Raw genomic sequence first — 25,742 nt, 5'->3', positions numbered from 1 at the left:
GCTCTCAGTGTACACAGGAAGATGGCTTTTGTGACACTGACTTATAAAGGTCTGAACTCCTTGTGACTGCCATCTGACAAAACTCGACCAGAAACGTTTTGATATCACCTCATATGTGATAGTACAATTAAAATCAAATGAGATTTTCTTTCTTTCTTTCTTTCTTTGTAAATGTTAATTTAAATCAGGGGTTTTTAAACTTTGTGCTTTAAGAATGAATATATTACTTTAAATGTTTATAATAATTTTTTTTAAAAACTAAATCACCAGAGCTATTTATATCTGCCCCCCCAAACAAATCACAATAGGTCCAAGTTAAAAGTATTTATACTGCACAAGACTCTCACTGAATTTTGGAATGAACCCCCTACATTTCAATTGCCTATTAACTCTAAACTAAGTAATAAATGGCCACAAAACAAACAAGAAAAAAAAATAGCATTGTGGGATGCAAACTTTTGCACTTCTCTTTGACCGTGCAGTGTGTTGTGAGGAAAGTATGCGCTGGCTGAGAGCGCGCGCGCTCGCGTGCGTGCGTGCGCGTGGAGGTAACGCGCGCGGACGGGCAGCTCTTCACTCTGAGTGCCGCAGAGACTCGATGCGTCTGCAGTTTCCTCTGATTAAACGGTTCTAATCGGGTTCCTCCGTTACTGATTAAAAGTAACGCGCGTAATTTTCCCGTTTCTTTCTGCAGTGCGCTTTTGGTTGGACAAATGCTTTCTTGGATGCGACTGAGGGGTTTGATCGCGGTCATGCCGGTTTACTGAAGAGTCTGATTAATCGTGTTTCATTAATCATGGATACTATCGGAGTTTCTTTTCTTGACCCGCTGGAGGACTATGAGATCCTTCAGAGGATCGGCAGTGGGACATACGGTGATGTGTTTAAGGTGAGAGACACACCGCGGATCAGGAGCCAGGAATATTTCAACCTGCCCAAACATGGGAATGGAAACTCCATGGCATGAATATCTGTTTTTTTTTCTCTTTCTCTCTCATCTTTTCTCTTTTTTCAGTATGCTGTATACTTTCCTCTTTCCCATGTTTACAGGCTACTTATTATTACTTAACTGTGACTTTACTGTCCCTGCACCCTATGACTAATTTCACATGACTTATACTAGGACCTCAGCTCATCAGTCAACTCTAACAATATGTTTTGAACATGTTATATAATGTTGACCAACCACTAATAATCAAACCAAAAATTCAGAGACTACCACACGACTGTCTTTTAGTCATGTAAGGCATGCAGGTGTGGCCGTGACATTCCTTTCTTACTGTTTTGAAGTGAAAAAAGACTGAACACGTGTCTTCAGAGGCACCCAAACTGTCCCTATTATGCACAGCTTCTGCCATAATAATGTGGGCGAGTAAAGGACTTTGGCATTCCTTACAATAGACAAAGTAGCCTTTCATACTATATTGTCAGTCTCTAATGTCTTTTTTCTTTTTAAATTAAAAAAACAAAAACAAATTTTTACTCAACATAATTTTTTGCCAGGCTTAGACTAGACATATGACTAGAAGTGAAAAAACACTTTTAGATTGCTGATCAAAGTGGGACCCACTTCCTGGCCAAGCCATTGTCCTAAGCTATATTATTTCAGGACTGTAAGACTGTAAAGGTTCACCTCACTGTCACTTACTACAGAACAGGAAGTCCCCAACCATAGCAGGAAAACAACAGGAAGACAGCTCAGCGTAGTTCCAGGTTTTGTCTGGGGATGCTTGTTTTGCTGTGTTCATCAGTGACACAAAGGGTTATTTTTTTAAATACACATGTATACTTATGGTTATGTTGGACTAAGCTGTGGAAATTAAATTAAAATGTCTTTCCTTTCCCTCGGCCCAATGAAGTATTAAATTGAAATGGATTTAAGCTAAAAATCTAGAATTGAACCTATTCTTTCTGCGTCGTTTCTACATATTTTATGTTACTTATTGAGAAGAGTTCTGGTATATTTTGTAAATGCCAGTTTATGTTAATATGGAGAAAAAACTCTTCTATGTGTTAATGAAGCAAAGTAAAATGGATATAAACTACAAAGTCAGCACTATGTGTTTTGGAGGCATGTGCACCTGGGCCAGCTCAGGGGCCTGAAACTGATATCTCTCTAATAGGAACCCCTAGGCAGAATCAAAAACTTTGGTATGTCTGTAGTAAAAGTGCTTATGTAACCATTTACCTCCTACAATAATTGCACAGGAGTGACTTTAATTTTAAACAGCCACAATCTTTTTAAAGCCAAAGTCTTGTTGCCCAATTATTTTTTCTTGCTGTTTCACAAGTGGAAATTAGAAATTATTTGTAAATAAAGCTATTATAGGAGACTGAATGTCTGAAAATATTTTAGTGGAGACACCAAATAACTCCAGCCACAGAATAACTCACCAGATTGGAGTCATATCTAGTCATACACGTTTGGACAAGTGTAAAATAAATTAGTAAGTTTAACATCTAGAAAGCACTAAGCCAAGAACCTAAGGCCATGACTTATGTTGTATATGTATGTGGAGACAGATAACAACTTACCTTACAAAAAGTAAGTTCGTTTAAGTTAGCTAATCCAGATAAAATTAGGCTTGGTGGGATATTAGCCAAAGAATAAAATTAAAATAACAATCATTAAAACACCCCCTGATTCGCCCAAATGCTTAAATGACACAAAATTGGCTTCATAAACAAATTCCTTGCCCTCAGTGTTAGAGAAAATGTATTTAAATGAAATGTAAGGGTATGAGTGTTTAATGCCTTATTACGTATGTGTAAAATGTGTAAAGAGTGAGTCATGAACAAATTTAAGTTATCATATGAACATTTTGAGAGCAAAATGCGATAAAAGACATTTTCACTACTCACTTTGGCAACTTATTTTTCTCCGGCACATAAGGTGGTCTATAACAAAATCTTTATTTGAAAGCCACTGATTATCTTTGATGCTTTGAACTTTATTATATTCTGCAAAATATGACGTGTAACAGCTGCATTTTAAAGGAAAAGTAGATACTTCCTGAAAAAACAATCTCATCCCTTTTTTCTGACAAGTGATCAGTGAAGCAGAACAGTGTCTGTCATGTTTGAATTCAATCTGTTTAATGGATTTTGGATAAAGATGTCAAGAAAATGGTAGTTTACTCTCTGTTACTAGCATTTACTAGTTACTCCAACAGTAATAAATTATTGGTTTATATCGCTTTATCATCTGTGATATGTTCTATGAAATCGGGCATTAAGCAGTTTACATGTTGTGTGAACACAAATCTTTGCGGGATACTGTTGTGTACACTTTTATCACAGTGAAAAATCTCTTTTTTTTTCTTTTGCTCCAGCCATCACTGCCTCTGGTTTTGTAAGATTTTGTGGCCATGATATATATTGTGGTAATATTTTTTAAAGAAAATTAAGCAGACGTTTAAGGCTACAACACTTCAGAAATGGGCAAGTGCTTTGTGTACAAGAGACATGAGATGCACATGCTGTGCTCAGGAAGCTGTTGCATTTGCTATGTCTGATTCTATCTGCTCCATTTTTGCCCATTGGGATTTTTTAGCTATATTATAACCTTGTGAGACCACAGATGTATATGCAGTTGGACAAGTGATACAGGGCATAACACTACTATGATAAGAAGCTGTCGTGAACTATTGAAGTGGAACTAAAACTGGTAGAGGAAGAGGCTGATGATGCTCTAAAATGGTGTGTTTTGTATTGTGATCTTTAACAATCTTTATAATAATTGTGTGTAACAAAACTTGATACTTTTCTCCCTGTTCCAAAAGTGACTCACTACAGAACAAAGCTATTCTATGCACATTTTGATGCTAAAGTGAATACAGTGCCTTGCAAAAGTATTTATATCCCTTGACTCTGATACCCCTAATCAAAATCCAGTGGAACCAATTGCCTTCAGAAAGTCACCTTATTAGTAAATAGAGTCCACCTGTGTGTAATTTAATACAGCGGTTCTGTGAAGACCTCAGAGGTTTGTTAGAGAACATTAGTGAATAAACAGCATTAGGAAGCCTAAGTAACACACTAGACAGGCCAGGGATAAAGTTGTAGAGAAGTTGGAAACAGGGTTAGGTTATAAAAAAATATCCCAAACTTTGAGAATCTCACACAGCACTGTTCAATCCATCATCCAAACATGAAAGAGTATGGTGAGGAAAGCATTAATCAGAGAAGCAGCCAAGAGTTCCATGGTAACTCTGGAGGAGCTGCGTAGATCCTCAGCTCAGGTGGGAGAATCCGTCCAAGGGACAACTATTGGTCATGCACTCCAAAATCTGTCCATTATGGAAGAGTGGCAAGAGGAAAGCTGCTGTTGAAAGAAAGCTATGAACAGTACTGTGGATCTCTGCAGCTCCTTCAGCGTTACCATAGGCCTCTTGGCTGTTTCTCTCATTAATGTTCTCCTAGCTCCTTTGTGTTGGTCTATCATAAAAAAATACATTTATGCTTATGGTAGTAACATGACAAAATGTGGAAAAGTTCAAGGGGTATAAAGACTTTTGCAAGTCATTGTATGTCAATAACTACAGACACAGATACAAATTTATTCATTATGACCAAACTATAGGAGGTGAAATTATAACATTATAATTATAACATAACAGCAAAATTACACAAAATTCACACCGATATAACCCGGACAATTTTGACATAATCTTTTGGTGTTTGTGCATTTTAACTTTTTTTGACTTATATGTACAAGATATTCTCTATCAGAAATACTTCTTATTTTACTAAAAAAGCATTTTCTTAAACAAACAAGTTATCTAATTTTTTAGTCAAACTGTTCATATTCACAGTCACTATGTTAATATTGTTTGTAAATTCTAAAGTAACAGTGACCTTAGTCTTCAGTCAGATACTATTTGCAAGTACCATGCACTGACATTGGGAGATTATGAATTAGATAGATGGTAAAAAAGCTGGCTCTATGTCTGTTCTATTCCTATACTGTTGAAGTGAGCACAATGTGCAGTAGTAATGATGAACAAAGAAAACATATGAATAATAAAAAAAAACTTTTCTTCTAGGCGAGGAACATCAAGACCTCGAAAATTGCTGCTATTAAAATTGTTAAGCTGGATCCGGGTAGGTAAATAATGTTTCTTGTAACAATATATTCTTTTATTTCTTGCAGATATATACACGTTTTTATTTTATAAAGTTAGCAATGCTGTTAGTTCTGTTTTTTTAAATGGCCATGCTACTATTTATTTATTTAGTTTTTGTTGGACTTACCTAAGCTAGCAATTCATTGGTGCCAAGACATTGTTTTAGTGCCTTCTGTGTCTCCTTTCACAACAAGTTAGACAAGGTGTGAAATAACAGAACTATAAAATAACATGTTGTGCCGTTTCAGGAGATGACATCACATCTATTCAGCAGGAAATCACCACAATGAAGGAGTGCAAGCATAAGAATATTGTGGCCTATTATGGCAGCTACCACAGGTAGAGTCATGCAGGACGGATGCTTCTGGTGTTTTCCAGCAGATGTCCGGACTCCAGCAATAAACACATTACTCACACAGACAGTGCCTTATTCTCTGCTCTAATCCACACACTTAAAATAGTTACATAGGCGATAACTGGATTAAACATTTTGTCAACACAGTTATAAACAAAAATTGAGATCTCCCCACATTAATGATCGCTACTGCATTCTTGCTATGTGTGTGCTGGAACCCTAAAAAAACCTGTAATTTGTAACATGTAAAGCCATGTTGCTGCACGTCGCCATACAATATATGTGAAAAACACACACTGAATAGATAAAAGTGTTTGGACATCTGACCATCACACTCATACATTGTTCTTAGACAAAAATTCAGAAATACTCAGTTGTATAGAATGCCTTTGTATGCTGTAGCATCAAGATTTTCTTTCACTGCACCAAAGGGCCCAAACATGTTCCAGGAGGAAAGGATCCTAAACCCTAAGCTTGGTCAAAACCTTTTTTAATTAATTGGAATTACAACAACAACTCCATGCCAGGCCTCCTCACTATGGGGAACTATAGTCCAAAATCTAGTGGAACAACTTTTCAGAAGAGTAGAGTTTCTTATAACATAATGAAGGAACAACAAAATATTAAATACCCACAGTTTTGGTATGGGATACACAATACTCAGGTGTTCACCATATACTGTAATTTACAAAAACAAAGTCACAGAATTGTTTGTAGAACTACAGTATGTTCTCATTGTTGCATAAATACATGTACTGTAATATTTCCCCATATGTTTGTTCCTTAGAAATACGAAGCTTTGGCTCTGCATGGAGTATTGTGGAGGAGGGTCATTGCAAGACATCTACCATGGTATAATCTGATTGTTATAAACAACTCGAATTTCCTACCAGTTTTTTTTATTATTAAAATTTAGTTTTACTTCTTCTTTACAGTGACTGGGCCTCTAAAGGAGAAACAGATTGCATATATCTGTAGAGAAACTTTACAGGTGAGGCATTTTTTTTATTCTACACATTGCTATGTTAATTATGGAGGAAAACATGCCTGTCATACCATTTTTTCCCCTGATGACATATCGCCATGGTGCTTGAGAATACACATTACTTAAATTTGTGCATGTTGTAAGGTGTTGAGGAGTATTTTTACATTTAGTGAGGGTTTTGCCCATGTCTATAGTTACTGGCATCTCTTAGCGCATTCACTGAGTGGCCCCAAAAGAGTCGTGCATTATAATATTTTATTTTGATTTGATAATATTCTGCTTTCATTTAATCATGCATTTGCCTTTAAAGTGTTTTTAAAACCTTATGCAACTTGCAACGATAATTTCCATCAAGAGATGGATTAAGTTATGGCCAAGTGCTTGTATTGATAATGGGGGAGTCGAATCCCTTAGTAAAGTCTTCTCCAGGAGATCCTAAAGACTTTCAGTGGTTTTTACTTCAGGACTCTGTGGTGACCAGTTTATATGTAAAAATGATCCCTTATGCTCCCAGAACCACTCTTGTACAATAAGCCCAATCCTGCAATGTTTATCCTGGATTATACCTGTGCCATGACGGAAGAGAAAAAAAATCCACTAATTTCCCATTCACAGCATTTGCAGATGCTCTTATTCAGAGCGACTTACATTTTATCTTTTTTTTTTTTTTTACATCCGAGCAGTTGAGGGTAAAGGGCCTTGCTCAAGGACCCAACAGGGGCAACTTGGGGGTGCTGGGGTTTGAACCTGGGTTATTCCGATCAGTACCACCTTACTAAATAAATTGAGCTACCCCTGCTACTTTTATTGTTACATAAGATTGCTGAGACTAATTCAAATTCAAATTTTATTTGTCACATACACAGTCATACACAGTATGAAATGTAGTGAAATGCTTACACGACCGCCGGTGACCATAAAAAGAGAATTAAAACTTATAAGTAATAAATATCAATAGAAGAAATATGATAGAAAATTTTAATAAAAATTTAACTAGAAAAAATAGAACCTGAAAATAGAAATATACTGTACACATAGAACTATAATGGTGTGCAAGTATGCATAGAAAAAGTGACTTTGTGCAATGGTTATTAAAGTGACTTTGTGCAATGGTACAGAATGTAAACGTAAACATGTAGTGTAGATGTGATGTGCGTGGAGTTGTCCATAGTGTCCATGGATGTATAAAGATTGATTGATTGATTGTGAGAATTGTAAAAATATTGTGTTAGTTTTGCCTAGTGGTGTGGTTGAGAGACCTTATCGCCTGCGGGAAGAAGCTCCTCCTCAGTCTCTCTGTGTTGGCCCTCAGGGAGCGGAATCGCTTCCCAGACCGCAACAGAGTAAACAGTCCATTGTTGGGATGGCTGAGGTCCTTCACGACCTTCCTGGCCTTGGTCCAGCACCGCTTGGTGTAGATTGAGTGCAGGTCAGGGAGCTCGGTGCGGATGATGCGCTCAGCTGATCGCACCACCCTCTGTAGAGCTCGTCTGTCCTGCATGGTGCTGTTTCCGAACCAGGTCGTGATGTTTCCCGTCAGGATGCTCTCTATGGTGCAGGAGTAGAAATTCCTGAGCACCTTGGAGGGCAGTCTAAAGTCTCTCAAGCGTCTGAGGTGGTACAGATGCTGCCGGGCCTTTTTTACCACGGTGTTGATGTGACAGGACCATGTCAGGTCCTGCGTGATGTGAACACCGAGGTATCTGAAGCTGTCCACTCTCTCCACTGGGCTCCTGTTGATGATGATTAGTCAGACTAGGTCTGACCAACTAAAAAACCTCATGTCCACTGCCTTCAGAGGCTTGTACAGTATGCATAATAGGTTCGTCACTTCATGGGCTTCTCTTTTAACCTTAACACACATCGCTCTAGAATAGAGTCAGTGTGGACTCATCAGACCATATGACCTTTTTCATTGCTCCACAGTCTTTATGGTCCCTAGCAAATTTAAGCCTTTTTTCATGATCAGTCTCAATAAAAAGTGGTTTTCTTGTGGCCGCTGTGTAGTCCCAAACCCCTGAGTTCTTGCCACACTGTTTGTGGAAGTGCTCTTACTTCATTAGTAAACATATCAGGATTATCGGTCCAGGTTTTCCAAAGAATGCCTTGGATAGTTTTTAATCCTATTCCAGTAATTTTGGCAGTCTCCCTAGTTGTTTTCTTCATTTGATGCAGGACAGTAATTTGACACATAGTAGCTTTTTTTCCACAACCACGAAATACGGTTTCTGACATAGTTGTTTAAGAAATAAGAAGCTACACATAGCATCAGTTAGAATTAAAGGCAATGTTATGAGCTTAGGGTGGCATGGTGGTGAAGTGGTTAGCACTGTCGCCTTGCACATCCAGGGTCCGGTTCGATTCCTGGCCTGGCTTCTCCCCGTGTTTGGTGGGTTTTCTCTGGGTATACCGGTTTCCTCCCACAGTCCAGAGATCTGCAGGTTAGGCTAATTGGTGTTCCCAAATTGCCCGTAGTGTGTGTGTGAGTGTGTGTATGTGTGTGCCCTACGATGGATTGGCACCCTGTCCAGGGTGTACCCCACCTCATGCCCTAAGCTTCCTGGGATAGGCTCCAGGCCCCCCACAGCCCTGAATACAGGATTAAGCGATATAGAAGATAAGTGAATGAGTGAGTGAGAGTTATGAGCTTAACCATATTAATCACTAAAGTAATTATCTAGTCAAAAGCACCTAAGTATTTGCAATTTCATATACAACTTTTTGCGATCCTGAATAGAGGATAAAGCGGTATAGAAGATAAGTGAGATATACAACTTTTTGTTTTTGGCCAGGAAATGTATATTGTTGTATTTAAAAATGTTTATTTTCCGTTTCACTTGCAGGGTTTAAATCATCTCCATGAAACTGGCAAAATTCATCGTGATATTAAGGTACATAAGCATTTTTGTTTTAAATTCCCAGTACTGTTTTTAATAAAACATTTGTTCAGTGGCGCAGTGGTTAGCACTGTTGCCTTGCACCTCCAAAGATTTGATTCGCGCATTGGGTCTATATGTGTGGAGTTTGCCTGTTTTCCCTGTGCTTTCCTCCGGGTTAACTCCTGGTACTTCCGGTACTACTGTGTGTGCTCCTCCCACCGTCCAAAGACGTGCAGATTAGGCTAATTGGCAGTCCCAAATTTTCCGTAGTGTGAAAAATAAGCATGTCTGTATACTGTCCAGGGTGTACCCTGTCTTGTGCCCTAAATCTCCTGCGATAGTCTCCTAAGCCCCCTACGATCCTGTATAAAGGATAAAGCGGTATAGAGGATGAATTAGTGTTTAGGGGCTTCTGTGGGCTTTGAGATACTTTATAGAGTTAAGACCTCTTAAAGAATAAAACCAAAATGCTTTAGATGTGCAACATTCTTTAGACTTTCAGTTAACCTGTTTGGGCACCTCATACTCAAGATGATATTTACGTAGACATTTGTTTTTACATTTGTAGGATTTTACTGCTGATACACAGCTACCAAAGGGTTTTATTTATTTGCACGCGAACTTGTGCTGTATAATTGCCTTGAGCAGTCCATGTTTAGTGCACCAAATCTCTACAATGACAGCATATTTAGTTTGAAGCAATTCTATATGTAAATGAAGAGCACGATGTGAAGAGACATGTCAAAGCTGCTAAACCCAAATGTTGCATTAAAGCAAAACTTTTAGTAATTGATTTTGCTTGAAATAATAAAAGCTAAACAATATGTAATATAGTCATGATGTTTTGCTAAATAAATATATGTCCCCTAAATAACTTGCATAAAACATATTCCTGTTTTTCCTGTTTCTATGCAGGGTGCCAACATACTTCTAACTGATCGAGGAGATATCAAACTGGGTAAGTAGGAATTTGTAGATTACTTATTTAAATGATATCTCTTTCAGTTTCTATTTGTCTTACCATGCTCTGCCCTCTATCTCTGACCTTGCAGCTGATTTTGGGGTTGCTGCAGAGATCAGTGCCACTGCTGCCAAGAGGAAATCTTTTATTGGAACTCCCTACTGGTGAGCCATCTGCACAATGACTAGGACAATTAGTACCCTTCAACCCATTCCTAAATTATCTCACTGCAGTTGGTTATATGCCGAACTAGTAGTGATTAATGCTGTATGATAGATTTATTATTTTATGTTTATTTTATGTCATGCTTTGGATTAAATATTAAATGAACCACTTAACAGTGTTTTCAAAATTCTATTCCATGTAATATTATTATTATGTAATATAATCCCTGCTTATTCAAGGATGGCCCCTGAGGTTGCAGCTGTGGAGAAGAAAGGTGGCTATAACCACTTGTGTGACATTTGGGCAGTAGGCATTACTGCCATTGAGTTGGCAGAGCTGCAGCCACCCATGTTTGATCTTCATCCCATGAAGTAAGAATGATTTAGGTACATGAAGCACTCATGCAGCATATTCATATGCACTTATGTGAAAACCATAAGAGTTATTGTTGATAACATCATTAATCAATGTTTTGTCCTAGAGCTCTCATGTTGATGTCCAAGAGCAGCTTTCAACCTCCTAAACTGAAAGATAAGGCAAAATGGTAACATTATATTTAATAATTCCAACTTCTGAGAGATAAAATGAATTGTTTATATTATTTAAAATATAGAATAATAACTCTATGAATTGTTTGAATTATGCAATATTTATAATATAATATTATTCTATTTCTGATACTGGGCTTTTTGGTATTGTGCTCACTTTGTAGGTCCCCAGGGTTCCACAGTTTTGTGAAGATGTGTTTGACAAAGAATCCTCGTAAGAGGCCCACAGCAGAAACTCTTTTACAGGTTTAATAAAAAATATCTAATTTTGTGAGCATGTATGAACAGTATATACTATTATAACTATTATATTATTAGTTAATTAACTATTAACTACTATACTATTATAATATTGTACTGTATATGTGAAATTTTGTAAATGTTTTTTATGAAAACCATAATAAAGCGCTTTTACGTATGTCTTCTCTCCTAGCATTCTTTCGTTACACAGCTACTGACAAGAAACCTAGTCATTGAGCTACTGGACATGGCTAACAATCCAGATCTCCACCAGGCACTGAGCATAGAGGACAATGATCATGATGTAAGTTAGGCATTTTTTATTATCTATTTTATCTTTACATGTAAGATCTGATTTGTGAGGAAATCAGTAACAGTGATTGTTTATTACATGTGAATGTACTTGGTGGGAATGTGATCACAGGCTAATGATGCTACCCCAGATAAGATCCAGTCAAAGGCAAAATGTTTACCGGTGGAAAGAAGTCTTTCTGAGGAACAGTGTGAGTATGAGAATGCTAGTTGTATTATATGCATCAGATATTTTTCCCCCTGCTTAAATATTCAGGGGGATGTAAAAAGTCACTGCCACAATTGTTTGCATTAAGTGAAAAGTTAATTGAACTTAATACTAAGAAATCAAGCCAGTCTGATTTTTAACATTACAAATTTAAAACATAAAAGCCAGAAAGCTATTAAAGAAATGTAACAAATGTACTGCATACAGTTCCATAAAAAGACACTGTATGCATACACTGCAAAGTATTTGCCTTCTTTCAGATTTTTTTTGCATATTTGTCACACTTAAATGTAGAAAAAAAAACGAGACAATCGAGTAAATACGAAACTCAGTTTTTAAATTGTTTTCATTTATTAGGGGAAAAAAACTGTTAAAAATTACCTGGCCCTATGTGAAAAAGTAATTGCCCCCTAGCTAACTGGTTGCGCCTATCCGAGGGAACTTAGGGCACAAGACAGAGTTCACTCTAGATGGGGTGCCAACCCATTGCATGGCACAAGCTCACACTCACATACCCAATGAGACACTATGGGCATTGTGGAAAAGCCAATCAACCGAGGCCACATGTCTTGACTGTGTTTTGATTATAACCAGAGTACCTGGAGGAAGCCTGTTACGCACAGGGAGAAAATGCAAACCAGGCGCGGTGCCAGAGATATGCTGCTGTGGTTGCTTTTCAGTGAGGGTGCTATGAAATTTATCAATTCCCACAGTTTTCACTTAGTTTTATACCCCATACACATGTACACACGGGTGCACACCATGCTACAGATGTGCTGGATAAAGATTAGATTTGTGGAGGAGAACAGGAGAAGTCCAAACCCAGTTCTAAGACCAATAACTATATAATTTACTGTTTTTAGGGTGGTAATTTAATATTATTCTGGCTTGCTTCATTCAATGCTTCAATGCACAGGCAGTTTTAGTCATTGCTGTGTGTGCGTCCACACACCGAAACAGATACAGACACATATTCACACACACAGTTTAATGTATGGATGTGACATAAAGGCACCATTCATGCAAGAAGGCAATGATGATTTTAGTGGGCAGAGAATCCATAGAGCTGGCACTGTTTTTGCGTACCCCTTTGGCATGTTGTCTGCTGGTGACGTACTCAGAATCAGAATCAGACACATACACACAACTACACTTGAGCAGAACTATGTAAAATGGGACAGAGTCAACAGTTCCAAGGTTGAACTTTGTGTGTGTGTGTGTGTGTGTGTATGTGTGTGTGTGTGATAGGGGTGGGTGGGTGACTTTTTGGCTAGCATAGGCACTGAGGCACTGTTGTCACATGTCCTATCAGTAAGATTACAACATTCAAACAATGTTGCAGGCTAACTTAACACGAAATGAAAATGTTCTGTAGTAAGTGGGAATGACTCAAAAATTCACAATAACAGTGCAACAAAATGGTTGGAATCTTACATTTCAAGAAGGAGAGAAATGGAATTAAATAGGATTAAATTTTATATTTATATTTATATATATATATATATATATATATATATATATATATATAAATTTTTTACAAAGAAATTGCAAATAAAAACCTATGCAGTGCAGTTGGTGCCATGTGATATATTGGGAATTTCAGGAAAATACCAAAGAACATAAAAAATCAAAACCAAAAAGGTTTCCAAAACAAGCCCAAGACAAGATGCAGTTCTGGAAAAAGTATAAATCAGTTAAATAAAAAAGATACCAAACTTTGTATATCCCAAGAGGCATTACTAAATTCAGCAGATAAAAACAAATAAAAAAATTAGCATTATAAATAAAATACAAACATGGCACAGGTGAAACCTTTCTTTGAGAGCTATTCATCAAAAGACATTGACCAGGCATTAGTCAGGGAAGCAACCAAGAGGCCTCTCAACATGATGCTACCATCACCATGGTTCAATGTGGTGAGAACCACAAAACTTATCACTTATCACTAACCACTTCTCTAAGTTTCATCATATTATGGACTTTAGTTACAGCTTGTAACAAAGATTTTACACACAGAAAAGTTTAAAGAGGTGAATTGTAACACATGTCTGCAAATTAACAGCCCACAAACATAATAAACCACAAGTGGCAGGTGTTACATAAACACTTAAGCAAGACACCTATTTAATTCCATGCGAACAAAGATTACCATTAAACACAGACGAAATACATCTACCCCAAACAAATCTTTTTTGGCATTTCTTTTCAATTTTAGTTGATCAGGTCAAATTCGCACCTCTGAGGAGGAAAGAGACTGATCCTTATCCAGATCTGGTAAGTTTCAATTTTATTTAAATTGAAGCACTGAAATATTGAATATATTCCTATATTAATATGATACAACGATGTCTGTATTAAGTCAGTGTAAATTTTCTTGCGATTTTGCAAGAGTTTTGTATTTTGCATTCTTAAACAGTGTAAGTATGTGCTTTTTACTTGTCTGTTGGCCGTAATTACGAACGCAATACGTTTTAATTTGGCTTAAAGAAAATTTAGCGATGATTTCAACACAATTTGAATATATTTTTCTTAGGACTCATGTGATGACTGGAGCATTTCGGGTGATGAAACTGAGTCTCCGTAAGAATATTTTAATTAAAATATGTATCGTAAACTTTCCATGGTTCAAATGTGACAGTCAGAAGACCACACACTTGATTACCTTCTCACTGTTTTGTTGGATTATGTTGGATTAGGGCCAACATTAAATACTTTTTTTTAGATTTTATTTTCTAAAATCTGACATTTTTTCCCTCAGAATTTTCTAACTTTAATCTTAGAACGCTGTAAAAATAATTATTATACATATAATGATTATTATAACATATTTATAATGTTTTTATGCGGATAATATTGTGTGAATTGTTATAAATTTAAGGCTATGTTGCCTGTTAATCAGCATATTTTGTCTTATTATTTCAATTCAAACTACAGTATTTGGTTCTGAACCAAATTGTCCTAATTGATAGCTATAAAGTGAAATATATCACTTCAAAATCCTAAATATAATTAGAATGCTTGGTGTTTTTGCAGGAGTCTGTTGGACTGTGTGGAAGAGGAGCTGCAACAAAGGTATGAAGCAGCTCAGTGGCGCCATCTTGTGCATCTGAAACGTAGTGAAACCATAAAATTCAGTATCATTCTCGCTCAGTATTGTGCAAGTATTGAGATTTGTCCATGTTATGCTTTAAAATATAAATAACAGTATTAAGGATAAGCTGAAGATAACCGGATTAAAGTAAATTCTTCAATATTTCATTATAAAATTATTTTTCTGTAATATCTGTAAAAGTCCATGTTCTTACCCATTTTAGGAGCCTGACAATAAAAGAACAATCGTCCTTTGAGGTATGAACTGAAATACAAACAACTTTAAAACAGTTAGAATGTAATTGAAAAAAAAATTGAGACGAATAATAACCTTAAATGTGCAACAGAAAAAAGTTTTTAAAAATGCAATAAATGCACAAAAGGGTTTTAATTTGACTCACCTTTATCTCTTTGCACATATCTGTACTGATGTAAGATGTTTTTGATGTTACATAGTGGGGAAAAAGGAAAAGTGCATTATTCAGTCCTCCACCCGTATCCGCCACTGCATCACTTCCTCCCATGAGCAATTTTAATACAGCTCAGGAGGGAACAGATCTAACCCTGCGACCCAGTGCTACCCTAAAATCTGATTCAACGCTTCGACCTAAATCAGGTATTACAGAAGTGCTCAATCATGATAATTAAAAATATATATATTTTAAAATATGTTGTTGTTGTTGTTATTGTTTTGATCCCTACTCAATTGCTTCCTAAAGTGAATTACAATGTAGCAAATGCAAACGTTCAGATCTGATCATTTTTAATAACAAAATCTCAAATTTTCACTCCACAGCTCTGATAAGATGCTCGGCCAGTCATGATGTGCGGCAGTGGTCCAGTGACCCTTTTGTTCCTGGCGAGGACAATAATCAAAACAAGCGGCAAAGCCTTACTACCAGCAAAGACACAGCTCTCTCTCCTGAGTGGAGCACAATGAGAAAGAAAGCGGAAGATTCGGTTAGACACACTAAGTTTTTGAGCTTCCAACCCTTTTGTAAATGGTCATTATATCACATTGAAAGACGTTAAAGAGGATGTTCATATTTTTACTTTTGGAGTGCAGTTCTTATTTGGAATTTTTTTTTTTTTAAATACTGCAGCATGTTTTTAATCATCACTGACAGTGAAATCAATGTTATAAACCACTAAAATGGTTTTGACTGTTCAAAATGTGCTTAAAATTTTCAATTAATAAAAATAGTACTTACCAGTGTGACTAACACAAACCTCATACGTTTTTTCTCTCTTTTTTGTGTTTGTTTGATTGTTGTGTTTTAACCATTAATCTGTAGAGAGCTGATTCTCATGGACTCCCTCCCACCCCCCAAGTCCATGTAAGTGTTTCTGCATTTACTTACATGTGCTTTGTTGAAGTCTACTGCTTTCCGTTTTACATAATATGTAGTTGGAGGGGTTACTAAAGAGCTTCACCTACTTATGTTTTCTAATAATTAATATACAGTACTACAAATAAACCTTCATGACTTTTCAGTACGTTAAAGCATAAATTTACATGGCATTGAGATGTTTTTCAGCTCGACCAGGTTACTTTACAACCTGTAAAGTTTAGGTTTAACTTAACAACAATAACAAAAAAGTTAACTGTCTAACTTTCAAAATTGTGTTTATTTCGATGTTCTCTTGCATAGATGGGGGCCTGTTTCTCTAAGGTTTTCAATGGCTGCCCATTAAGAATCCACTGTGCTGTGACATGGGTTTTTCCAAAAACCAGAGGTAGGAATGTGTTGAATATTGTTTATCATTTATACGTAGCATAATGATGATTCAGTCCCAAATATTTTAAAGCCAAATCACAGCTTTTCCTATTGCAATGCTGCTATACTATTGGCTGACAAATACAAATGTGATTAGGGTGACTGATGATTTACACAGGATCTATAGTACTGTTGAAAATTTTCAACTCACTCACTCATCTTCTATACCGCTTTATCCTGTATTCAGGGTCGCGGGGACCTGGAGCCTATCTCAGAAGGCTTAAGGTATACCCTGGAAAGGGTGACAATCCATGTTAGTTGTATTTTTATGTTTGAATGATTCATAGGTCACTGTGTGGCTTAACAAGCAAAAACATTCCCCTGAAACTGCTCAGGTACAGGGACTGAACTGAAAATGAGAGGCAAAAAACTTTACAAACATGAGAGGCAAAAAAAAAAAAAAAAGTCTTTCAGGAAGTTTGGAGAACTATTCCTTAAGACCGAGGAATACTTGACTTGCTTAGAGGTGATAACAGAAACTAAGTTGTTTCACAGAGATGTTTTACAACGATAGATGCAACTATAAATAGATAAAAAAGGATTACAATTTTCAATGAATAAAATCTGGTTGTAAATTCATGTAGAATAAGGACAACTTTATTAGTTGTATTGCTTATCTACTGTACCTACTGTAATGTTAATTATGTCATTTTTATCAGGTTGTTGAGGATCTGCATCATCTCCAAGTCTGTTTAATTTCACACTGACCCATCTATGTATGATCCATCTATATCAATTTGTTCTAGATCAGTACCTGATATTGGGGGCAGAGGAGGGGGTCTACACACTTAACTTAAACGAGCTTCATGAGGACACTTTGGAAAAGGTGCATTTGGAATTTATTGCTGCATTTGATTTTAGCAGATAATTATTGTTTAATAATATTTCATCACTACATTACAATCAGATGTTTTGGCATATTAAAATGTTTACTATGCTGCATGTAATTCTATTTTAGTTTATAAAATATATTGTTAAGTAGAAATTTAGGTTAAAAAATATTGAGGTTAAAACTAACCTTGTGAAGGCCTTAATGGTTGTCATTTTTCTTTACAGTTACTTCCACAAAGATGTACTTGGCTATATGTCATGAACAATGTCCTCATGTCTGTTTCTGGTATGTACAGTAGCCTTGTTTTGTATGTAAAGTAGTAATACAGGCTGGCTCTTGCACAAGTTAAAGCACATGCATGGTACTTTCTTGTTTTATAGGAAAGTCATGTCAGCTTTACTCTCATAGTCTGATTGCTCTGTTTGAGCAACATAGACATGTCCAGAGGAAACCGAGTCACTTATCCCTCAGCACCAACCGCTTCACTGACAGAATTATCCACAGGTACAAACAGGATCTCTTATCCATGCCAGTTTATTTAGTGAATAATCCAAGAAATGCAACCATATTTGCATTGTAACTTATGGGCAGTTTCAGACAGATTTATATTAATGGTAAAGCCTTTAGGTGTACATATTATCTGCACCTATTTATTTACTTAGGTACAAAAAACATGGCTCATCGATAAATACATTCTGTACATATGCAGTCCTTGATACTAGGTATTAGTGACATTGCCAACAATTGTTTTTGTGTATTCTAAATTAAAATGAAGATAATATTTACATATAAGTACGTTAAAAATGTTCCTGCTCTGTACATCAACTGTGAAGTTTGTCAACCAGAGCGTGAGTACAATTTCAATAATTGGCACTGAATTCCACAATTCTGTGGGAAAATGCTTTCCAAAGATCTGCTGAGACACATATGATGCTCCTGCGGTCCCATTAAGCTAAATTAAGCATCAAGTGTGTTAAGTACACGGAACTACTTTATAATAGATGCTGTTACATAATAAGCCTGCCCCTCCCCGCCACCCCTTTATTTAATCTGTACACCTAATGAATGTACTTACTGTGTACTGTATAGTGTTTTGTCCATAACAAATGTGCTTTGAAAGCTACAAACAGCCGGAATTAAATTCCTTGAGTGTGTCACACTTGGCAAATAAAAGATGATTCTGATTTATAACAACTAGAAATAAAGCCGTTAATTTATGTTTACTGACAGTAGAAAGAGTTCAGGGCAGAAGAGTTATTATTACACATAACTTTAATCCAGTGTAACACATGAAATAAATATTTGATTAAAGTATGAAAAAAAATATTTAGATGTAATGTCATGTAATATTTTGTTAAGTGCTAAGTTTAGTTAATATTATTAGTGTAAATTCCGAACTTCCAACTTTTTAACCTATTATTTTTTATTTCACAGGAAGTTTGCTGTATCGCTGAAAATCCCAGACACTAAAGGCTGTCGAAAGTGTAGTGTTGGTAAGGACATTAACTGTAGCTCTCTATTTAGAACCCTAGAATCAAGTCCAGTTTTATGCTTAAAGCTTTTTTTCTTGTTGATCTTTATCTTCTTTACACAAGCTCGTAACCCATATACCGACAGCACATTTCTTTGTGCGGCTGTGCCCTCTGGACTTGTTCTGCTCCTGTGGTACGAACCCCTGCAGAAATTCATGCATCTGAAGGTGAGTGCATTTGTCTTGGTGCCTCTTCTTTGCTAATCTTGTGATGTGTTAGACAAGTTTTTACGAAACATTAACTTCACTTTCATTCTTTTCAATATCTCATAGCACATAGCTGTAAGTCTACCTGACCCTCTGATCATTTTTGAGCTGCTGGTTTTGGTCACGGATGAGCTTCCTCAGCTTTGTGTAGGTGTGAGGGAATGTAATGACCCTCAGACGAAGCAACAACTAACATTTGACATAATTGAACTGAATGGCACATCAAATTCAAGTTCAGGTATGTGTTAATGAGGTCTGCAACAGCACTATGATTAGACCTGCCATGTTATCATGACATAACATTGTTTCCTCACTTTAATGATTGCTTTTTGTGTGTAGAGAGTGAATGTGTTAGAGCAGGGCAGGTAACACAGCTGGATAGGGATACAGTCCTGATTGCACTAGAAGGTCAGTATGCTATACCCTATCTGCTTATTAAATACTTTAAGTGATTCTATTGTATATTTTACCTCACCATCAGTTTTGCGTCTTTTACTGTAGGAATGGTGAAGATTGTGGATCTGCAGGGTGTCCCAAGCATGGAATTAGCTTCAGAAATGGAATTTGGTTTCCCCATTGAGACTTTAGGTAAAAAAAAAAAACAGAATTGATCAATACTAGAAATACTAGCAGTATATCAATATTGTAAATATGTGACAAAAAATATATGTACTGTATATATATATATATATATATATATATATATATTTTTTTTTTTAATTTTTAAATTTTTTAAATTTTTTGTTTTATTTTAAAATAACCAAGTAGCAGTAATTTTACTCCTGAAAAAAATGACTTATTATCTATTAATGCATTTTTCTGCAGAATTAACTAAAACTTCAACATCTCAGACAAAGTTAGTTTTTAAAAAAAATATTTAGTTACTTTTTGCTTCTGTCTGAGTTTGGTGATGACACTGGAGATAAGTGGGTCTTTGCCATGAACCTACATAATAATTTCTTTGTAATTAGTTTGAACGCGTTTTATGGAGGAAATTAACAATCTAAATTTTAAGATGACATTCAGGACATCACTGCAGTGGCATTTATTCTGCATGCACTTGTAACTTGGGTGTCGTCTTGACATCTATAGTAGAATAGTAGACATCTGCTATTATTCTATAGTCCTTGGTCTTTTGTATTATGCTATAGTCTTATCTTTCAATTTCAAATTCATTTGATGTTACCATCATCTTTTTTTATACTATGTACTATGATCTCTGGTGTTTTTTTTGGTATCTTGCAAAAAGACTAGCAAAATGTAAATTGAAATCAGTTATAATACATACACTTGAATTCCACAAAATACGGGGGAATGACAATTAAAGGAAACAAGCGATGTCTAAATTAATTAATTAATCAGTCAATTAAAAATTTATTTATGTATTCATTGCAGTTTGTCTACAAGATAGTGTTTTAGCTTTCTGGAAGCATGGACTTAAAGGACGCAGCCTGCACAACTGTGAGGTATTTCAATATGGCAATCCATTTGTTTCTTATGTCTAAGCCTTGGCTTAGAAGGGAAATACAGTGGAACCTTGGAGCATAATTTATTCTGGAAGTGGGCTTATATTCCAAAACACTTGTAAACCAAATTGATTTTTCCCATAAGAAATAATGGAAACTCAAATTATTTGTTCCACAGCCCAAAAAAATTAATACATAAAAATAATTAACACAAAATATAAAGTAAAAATGAAACAAATTAACCCGCACTCTACTTTTAAAAAAGGGTAAAAATAAATCCTGACAGATAAGTGTTTCCATCTGTGTGCGAAGGTGCTTTGTGTGTGTGTGTTATGTGTGTGTGAAGCTAAAGTAAGCTCCCCTCTCCCCCTTCTCGTCTTACACAGTTACCCTTCGTCCTCTCTTTTCACACACGCGCGCGCACAACTGTTTTATCAGAAAAATAAACAAGAAATCTCTCTAATGACGCTTGATTGAGCGACACACTAACAGAATCACTGCTGTAAAGTAAAAATAAAACAAATTAACCTGCACTATAACTTTTATTATAAATAATATTTTATAAATAATGTTTTACGCACACACACATGGTCACAGTGTTATAGTAAACAGTACACGCATGCACGGATGTTGATTATACCATTAAGAGACGCGCACTAAGACCCAGCAGGGGAGACGATTATCCACAATTCCGCAGCACAAGAGAGAGACGCTCGGCGTCAAAACAAGAAGTGCATGCGTGCTACATGATACTCGGTACTCGTTAATCAAGACTTGCTAATTTTTCAAGTCAAAATTTATTAAGATCCTTTGCTCTTCTTGCGGAACATTCGAAAACCGCGTTATTCGCAATTCGAGGTTTCACTGTAGTATTTTTTCTCTATTTATACACATATAATAAGATAATGGGCATTTAAGTCAAACTGACACTTAAAATGAAAATTTTTTGCAAATGAAGGCAGAAAAACCAAATGACATTCACAGAACACTTCAAGCACAGTATGGTAATGATACTTAGCTTCAGTTAAAAAATGGTGCAAATGTTTTAAAGAAGGCCATACATCAGTATGTGATCAGTCAATGATTACGCCCACGGTGGCTCGGAGCTCACTGCTTACTTCGTTCCTGTAAACATTCAGCAAGTGGAAAACCTGATCCTTGAAAATTAACAGATAATTTGTTGGCAACGTGCATAAGACATCCATCTGTCTGTGGAAACTGTACACACAATCATTCACAAACACCACTTGCACATTACAGGAACCCGACTGGGAGTTACCCCATCCCCCATTCAGTTCTGACCTCGCTCCAAGCCATTTCCACATGTTTGGGCCGTTAGAATTCCTGGGAGCCCAGCATTTTAGAAATGAGCCAGGCAGTCTGATCATGACTCTAATATTAACAAAACTTTCCACCTTCATAGTATCCATCAAGGTAGAAAGATCTAAACAGAGAATAGGTGCACAGAATTAGAAGTAAGAGTAATAGGACAGGGATGAAAACAGAACAAAATTAAAACAAAGGTACCAAGGGCAACCCAACACATGATTCAAACTTAAAACAGAGCACAAATGCACTGCTCTCTACACTCAGAACTGCACAAAAACAGTCCACAAAATGCCCACCAAGTCACAAAAAACTGTTCCTGGTCCTAAAAGCAGCTAATTTCCTAATAGAACTGTACACATTGTACCCGAGGCTATATTTTAAGCAAATATAAATATATTTGCTTTTTATAGTATTTTTTTAAATTAAATATTGAAGACATTGTTGCTTTACAGCAGTTACTTAAATGTGACAAACTTTGGACATTACTGAATATCTCTTCTTCTGCTTTACAGGTAACACAAGAAATCACAGATAAAACACGAATGTTTCGAGTTTTAGGCACAAACAGGTAATAAATTTACTTTTGGTTATGTCATTTAAAAAATGTTTTCAACGTAAGTTCATTTATACTTCATATATTTTGCAGAGACATTGTTTTACAAAGCACCCCAACTGACAACCCTTCATCACCCAGCAATTTATATATTTTAACTGGTCATGAAAACACCTACTGAAAGAGAGCAACAGTAAGACGAGACCAAGGGAACTGGAGAGCGATATGGCAACGTTATTCTGAACTCATACAATGTCCACCAAGTAAAACCTTATTTCACTGTCTAAAGTGCAAAGCTTCATGCTTTTTACCAGAAACAACTCTTTTATCAAAAACAACAAACACTCTTCTGTTCTTTAGATAAAAACATAATGGGAAAACCTGATAATCACCAAATACTGCGGTTTGTTACCTGCTAATCACATTAGCATACCAATACCAAAACATCCTAGCAATGATAAATGGCTCCACTTTATATGGAGATACAGAATGAAGGACTGCTTTATAATCATCCATGCACCTTACCTTATTATGAACTGGTTTGAGGATTTTGAGATGGTACACTATAACGAAATGAAGCACTATCACTGAAGTCAGATCTGACTGGAACACAAATAGACTGATTAACATATGATTCATATGGAATAACATAAATCATTTGTCAATCATCTGAATAATATAATATTATGTGATAGATAACATTCAGATTTTAAAGGGAAAAATACATATTAATATTAATATAATATTAATATATTAATATTTATTGATTTATCTGTTGGATAACTGGTTGTTAACTTTTTATTATCAACAATTCTGTTTGATTTCCTGCTGGTACGGGTGCCAGTGCCAGTTTTTCAACTTAATGTTTTTCTCCCATCAGTGGCCTCATGGTTATCATCTTGTGGATTTGCTGCCTTGCATACTGGAATCTCCCTCATTTTTTATTTTTTATAGGGGACCTATTTTGAAAAATTTCCTTTATGGCCATTATTGGACATTCACATGGAGACCACTGTTTGTTTGCATAGACAACATATGATGGGAGAAACATTTTCAAATGTATTTATTTTTTTACTTTTTTCCATGAACACTTGATACTGCATTCAAATTTTCTGCGTGGTATGTTGTTCATTCCAGTCTAAATAGAAAAAGGGGTATGATGTTAAACCTTTCTATAAGAGTTATGCCTCTTTTGATTTTAGGAGATAACCAAATTATGCGTTTGAAATCCTTAAAGTGTTCTCTTAATAAATTGGAATGGCCCACGACCCTGAAGGTAGAGCCGCTCACTTCTGAGTAAAAATGCAACACCAACCAGCTAGCCATTTCATTAATATATATTTTAAAAGTTTTAGGAGTACATGGCTTTCTTTAAAGAAATATTTGCTTCAACATCAAACGTGTCTTACAGTGAATATATATTACTATATATAAGTGCGATAAAAAACGTGTTAATCACAGACACGATTACATTTAAAAATCACATTTTTAAAATACTCAGATTTATTTGCATTATAAATGTTCAATGTTGGAATAAAGAAATGCATTTGACAAACTGGTTAGAAGAAATAGATTATACAGTTTTATAATATCTCAAACATTAACATTGAACCAATGTTAAATTAAAATCTCTTGAAAGGTAAACTCCTTGCAGTTATGAGCCCTGTGGTGACCATCTCTGCCGTCTCCTTTTTAACTTGGCAAGTGCAATTGGCTAGCTTTATTCAGCAAAATATCTTTCTTCTGTTTTTACAAACACAGAGTGAGTAAATTCAGTTTCCATTTGGCATCGATTAAGTGTCCTGTTACACAGAGGTAGTTATGGATACTTACTGATGTTCAGTGATCTCCAGTAAGTGCTTTTGCCATCTCTCACTTTTTCAGTGTCTTACATTTAATGTATTCTTGTAAAAAATAGTTACTCTCAAAGGTAACTTGAGCACACAACTTCTAAAATTCCATCAAGAAGTGTTTTACTTTATGAACTTCCCCTTTATCACCTGGTGATGTTTGCTCAATCATCTTATTATATGTTAAACTTGGTCATATTATTGATTTGAAAAATACTATTGACAACCCCAATATACAGTGTATACTGTTAAAATAAACTGTACTTTTAATTTAATAATAGGCATTGTCTGTGTTCAAACTTGTAACATGGGCAAAAATGTTCAAATATAAATTGAGGGACTAGAACACACAAAAGAGAAGGAAGGTTTATTGGATGTTCATAATTATCAAGCAATGATGATGCATCAATAATGCTTTTTTCTAATGTTTTAATTCTGTTTTTTACACGTCCCCTAAATGGTCTGACTACAAACAAAAAAAATATCTCTCTAAATGTATAACGGTGCATTTAATTTTTTTAGAAGGTTAATGCAGCTAGAATTCCTTTTATAAAGTTATGGCTGATGTCATTTCTTATTGACATAATGTAGACCAACACCTGAGTGTTTCAAAAAGTTTTATTTTTATAGAGGTAGTCACACTTCTTGATGATTGCCTTATCTTGTGAATTTAATCACTAACAAGTGTCTGCTCTCATAATGATTGTGGAAGTAAGAAATCTGTACTTCATTTTTTTCCCAACTGGTTTTTGAATGTTGCAAAAGAAAATATTGGGAAGTAAATAACTAAATATTGAAATTTGTTGTGCTATTTATGTTGTCACCTGAGTTTGATCATTTATAGAAGTTGAATGAGAATTATTCAATTGTTATTTATAACCTGATAATAATAATAAAAACATAAAATTGAAAGAGTGTATACTTTTTTCTCATAACTATATGTACTGTATGGCAAATGCCCTTTTAGGGCAATTACGAAAGAGAAAATAAAGTTCATAGAAATTAGTTGTGGTAAGGAGTTATCTTTATTATTTTTAAATAATTAATCTCTATATATGACCAAGTATTACAAATCACAATCTAGTACTAATGTCTAAAGTGGGCACCTCAGTTGAATATACACCGATGTCAATAACTGTCATTACATCATTAATTTTGTCATATGCCAGTGAGTAAATATTGTGGTAAAAGACACAAGAACTGTGGCCCTGTTCATAGTTCTGAAGAAATCTGACTCAAGACGCATTTTACAGGTAGTTACATAGGAGGAAAAGATACATATGGGTGTCTTTAGTACTGCTCCTTGCTCCACACTGAAATAGCACTG

General features: G+C 35.6%; 1 protein-coding gene across 2 annotated transcripts; it reads left to right on the top strand.

Moving 5' to 3' along the window:
• The first annotated feature begins 556 nt into the window (after window positions 1-556).
• map4k2 (mitogen-activated protein kinase kinase kinase kinase 2) lies at window positions 557-23,565 on the top strand. Of its 2 annotated transcripts, XM_053502386.1 has the most exons (32): window positions 557-889; window positions 5,046-5,103; window positions 5,375-5,465; window positions 6,269-6,333; window positions 6,417-6,472; window positions 9,310-9,357; window positions 10,261-10,303; window positions 10,398-10,470; window positions 10,711-10,842; window positions 10,953-11,015; window positions 11,184-11,265; window positions 11,453-11,563; window positions 11,684-11,762; window positions 13,995-14,053; window positions 14,313-14,359; window positions 14,813-14,851; window positions 15,094-15,127; window positions 15,326-15,485; window positions 15,666-15,829; window positions 16,165-16,206; window positions 16,522-16,606; window positions 17,394-17,473; window positions 17,704-17,764; window positions 17,860-17,983; window positions 18,914-18,972; window positions 19,075-19,178; window positions 19,284-19,455; window positions 19,557-19,625; window positions 19,719-19,805; window positions 20,613-20,683; window positions 22,525-22,580; window positions 22,659-23,565. In XM_053502386.1, the coding sequence occupies exons 1-32, from the start codon at window positions 797-799 to the stop codon at window positions 22,744-22,746; spliced, it is 2,595 nt and encodes an 864-aa protein (XP_053358361.1). In that variant the 5' UTR covers window positions 557-796; the 3' UTR covers window positions 22,747-23,565. The 2 variants fall into 2 exon arrangements, with proteins under 2 accessions (XP_053358361.1, XP_053358368.1); XM_053502393.1 differs by lacking the exon at window positions 16,165-16,206.
• The last annotated feature ends 2,177 nt before the right edge of the window (window positions 23,566-25,742 follow it).

Source organism: Clarias gariepinus, chromosome 1 (genome assembly GCF_024256425.1).
Source record: "Clarias gariepinus isolate MV-2021 ecotype Netherlands chromosome 1, CGAR_prim_01v2, whole genome shotgun sequence".
NCBI lineage: Eukaryota > Metazoa > Chordata > Actinopteri > Siluriformes > Clariidae > Clarias > Clarias gariepinus.
This window is presented reverse-complemented; position numbering and strand designations above follow the sequence as displayed.